Source organism: Merops nubicus, unplaced genomic scaffold, assembly GCF_000691845.1.
Source record: "Merops nubicus isolate BGI_N331 unplaced genomic scaffold, ASM69184v1 scaffold10896, whole genome shotgun sequence".
NCBI classification, from domain to species: Eukaryota; Metazoa; Chordata; class Aves; order Coraciiformes; family Meropidae; genus Merops; species Merops nubicus.
In genome coordinates this window covers 18933-22330 of record NW_008612951.1, presented here as the reverse complement: position 1 = coordinate 22330, position 3398 = coordinate 18933, and the positions used below count along the sequence as shown (strand labels likewise).

The following is a 3398-nucleotide window of genomic DNA, read 5'->3' as shown; positions in this document are numbered from 1 at the left end:
TGCTGATTGTACCAAATCACCTCTTCAGGATTTTTTGCTTCTCCCCCTGGGGTGGGTGCTGTTTCAGTGCCTGCCTCAGGTGTTTTTTGTTTGTTATTTTCATGTTATTAAAACCTTTTATTTTGGAAGAAAGTGATCATTGCCCATCCCTCCCTTAATCGCCACTGTCCTCCTCTTCACTGAAGACCACCCTGGAGGTACTACTGGGGTCCTGCTGGGGGTGTTTTCTTCCCGGGCAAAACCAGCGGGTATAAAACCGTCTTTTATTTTTAAAAAGTAATAAGTGGTTGTCTTGTTATGTAAATCTGTTTCTAAAACTAGACCTCCTGATGGTTATCATGGCCCTGGGGGGTGTGCCCTGAGGTCAGCTGTGTTATAGCACAACTTAATTGAGCACTGTACAATTGAACAGGAAATTTGTAGCAGAGAGTAGATTTCCTTGATGTTCATTCTGAACAGCTGTTGGAGCAATTTGTGAAAACATGGTTAAAAAGAAAGAAAAAATAATAAAGTGAAAAAATATGACTTTCAGAAAACAGAGGGTACCGATGATCTGAGTTTCTGTTTTCAAGCAAGCTTCTTGGAAGGCTCTGAAACCAAGTAGTCATAAAATATGTCTTATGGGTAAAAGCTATATAAGAAAAATGGAGAGTCTAGAATTATGAGGATGCACCTGTCACATCTTCATAATAAAGCTGAATAGTGCCACTTTGTTTTCTAAAAGAATAAGGAAATTTATGTAAAATAAGGTCATTGCCTTTAAAGTCTTTCAAGTGTTTGCTCCATCCTTCATTATGAGCCTCCTTTCCAGAATATCTAATAGACTGTGCTTTCAATGATTTCTCTTGGAAAGAGAAGGACTTGAGAGCGGACTGAAAATGACTTGAGATGGATGGAAGGACCATCAAGTAGAAGCTTAATGGTCCTTTGAGTGATAGCACCTCCATATGGTGAGGCATTACACCTGAGACACTAGTTAGGGCAAGCTAAATTGTTGTTTGGAACTATCTGCTACTCTATTGATTTTGAAGTGAACTTAGACGACTGCTATAGAGGTTTTTAGAAAGAAAGGACACTTACCTTTGAATAATTCATCCGCAGTTTCTAAGACTGTGTATGTTTCTGTGGTAGTTAATGTTTATGCACCCAACAGAAAGATGTTTTGATAAAAGAGACTGTACGTGCAGGATTGTAAATAAGCCTTCTCTCTCCAGACTCCAGTCTGGTGATGAACTGTGTGTTGGTTCAGATTCTATGCAACCCCACTAAAGTCAGTAGTATTCTATGGGGAAATAAGCCAGGGCAACACTTGAACTCTAGTCCTCCTCATTTTTTCTTAATTCTTCTATGAAAATGGCCAAGTCTTCTGTAGCTTTTGCAATAGTAACAGCAGCCACTGTTTTCCGCTGTTCTTTTAATTTTTTTTTTCCTCCTAATGTTTTCCTTCCCCCTTAATACTGGTTCATTACTCCCACACTGTCTAATACATTCATACAAATTAAAAGAGTCATTACCAGGGACTGGCTATCACCTCCATAGCAACAATAGCATCACAAAAAAAAATACAATACAATAACAACAAAAGGTCATTTTCCGTAGCCAGCATTTCCAAGAATGATCTCAATTTTCATAAAACAATGTTTATAAAATTGTTAACACCCTAGGGTCATGTCTGAACAAAAATAACCTTTTCTATAAGGTCCTTTGCCATTCTATTACTAGCTGTTTACTTTAAAACAGCTAAATATATTCCAAACCACAGCTCTAGATTCAAGCGCCATCAAGTTTGGGATAAAATTGAAACCTGTGCCCAAATCTGGTTATATATATTTTTCTTCAGCTAGTCTCTTTTTGTATAATGGGCTAAATGCTTCAGGAAGTTGGCATGTCTTTCAAATACATAGTCTGTGTAAGGCATTTTGAACTGCAAAAGCATGAACCTTTTTGCTTGTCCAGATGTTGCTCTTCACTATCAGAAAATACGCTTTTTTAGGAGGAGGTTTGTAAAAGTCAAATATAAGCTGTGCTTCAGCATGAAAGTGGAGTGATTGGCATTTCAAGTTGTACTCCAACATAGAGAGTGAGGGAATACCATACTCATTCCATCCCTAAACTCCATAACACAGAGAGGGTCATAGCCTCAGCTTTCTCACTGGGACTTCCCTGGTACCTCCAACACCATTATACCTAAGGAAGAAACACTTTTGAATCAAGATTAGAGACCTGTTATATTAAGGGAGGGTATAGGAAAGAATAAAACAGATTTGCTGAACCAAGTCTACCTTCTGAAGGAAAAGAGAAACAAAAAACCTTACGCTTTGTTACACCCATCCAGGCATCAGCTTCCAAGCACCAGGTGTTCTGACTTCAGATTTTCAGACTGTTGTCTATGCCAGGGGTTTATGCTTTTCTGTGGTTCTGTAGATAGGGCACATAAGTACTGCTTTAGTGAGGTGGGTCATGCTGTATGGCTTTTGCTTTTCAGGAGAGAAGTCTACAGGAAGCTGCGCAGCCTTTACCCTACTCATGCCTGTACACAGTACCTGGATGCTTTTCAGCAGCTGGAGAAATACTGTGGCTATCAAGAGGACAACATACCTCAACTTCAGGATGTCTCCAGATTTTTAAAAGGTCACTCTTTATGAACCATGGTTTATTATAGGGTTTCCTGGATACACTTGTACACCACATAAACACACAAACCATCTCATAGGACCCACACTAATGGGCAGACCTGATTAGCTGTAGAGTTCCCTCGTGCAAGATGAGCTGTAGCACAGGGCATTAATACCAGGCATATCTAGCGACCAAGCTGTAAGTTTGTGTTTACTCTGTGAGTGGCTGCAGTTGGCATAGCACTAAGCAGCTAATTCCAGTACTGGCAGCAGTACAATCACAGCAGCACACTGCTCAGCATGACTTCCACACACAGGTTTTCTACGGGTTTGGTTGCATTTTATGTTTCTATAACTATGTTGCTAGTAAGACCCAAGACCCAAACAGAAGTACAGGTATATACCTCTGAAGTCCACCTTTTTTCTTACGCATGAGACAGGATGGCAATGTGTGCTAGACTAAATGATTTCCAGGAGGTCCTGCTAGTTAGTCAGTCAGCCTTGAAACAACACCGCTTCTTCCTGTCTCCCTGGCCCCACTTGCCACACTAAATTCTGGTACCTACCACGTGGCTGACAGGAGACCAGAAAGGATGTGGTGCTAGTCTGTAAATGCATGGCAATGTGACCTTAGATGAAAGGACATAAGCTCACTGGGCTGACATACCTGCTGTTAGCTTGGGCTGACTAGCAAAGTGCAGGAGAGAAAGGGAGTCTGCATTATTTTTATGAGGCCACAGACTGCATGGACTCCCAAGGACAGGTGCATTGTGTCAACCAGCT

General features: G+C 40.7%; 1 protein-coding gene across 1 annotated transcript in view; it reads left to right on the top strand.

The window, feature by feature from the left end:
- Positions 1–2485: 2485 nt before the first annotated feature.
- The window catches only part of LOC103774327 (tyrosine 3-monooxygenase-like), a gene marked incomplete at both ends in the record, with an annotated part of 18615 nt that continues 17702 nt past the window's right edge, over positions 2486–3398 (top strand). Inside the window, 1 exon segment of the mRNA XM_008941720.1 lies at positions 2486–2631. Within this exon segment, the coding sequence (XP_008939968.1) occupies positions 2486–2631 (146 nt within the window).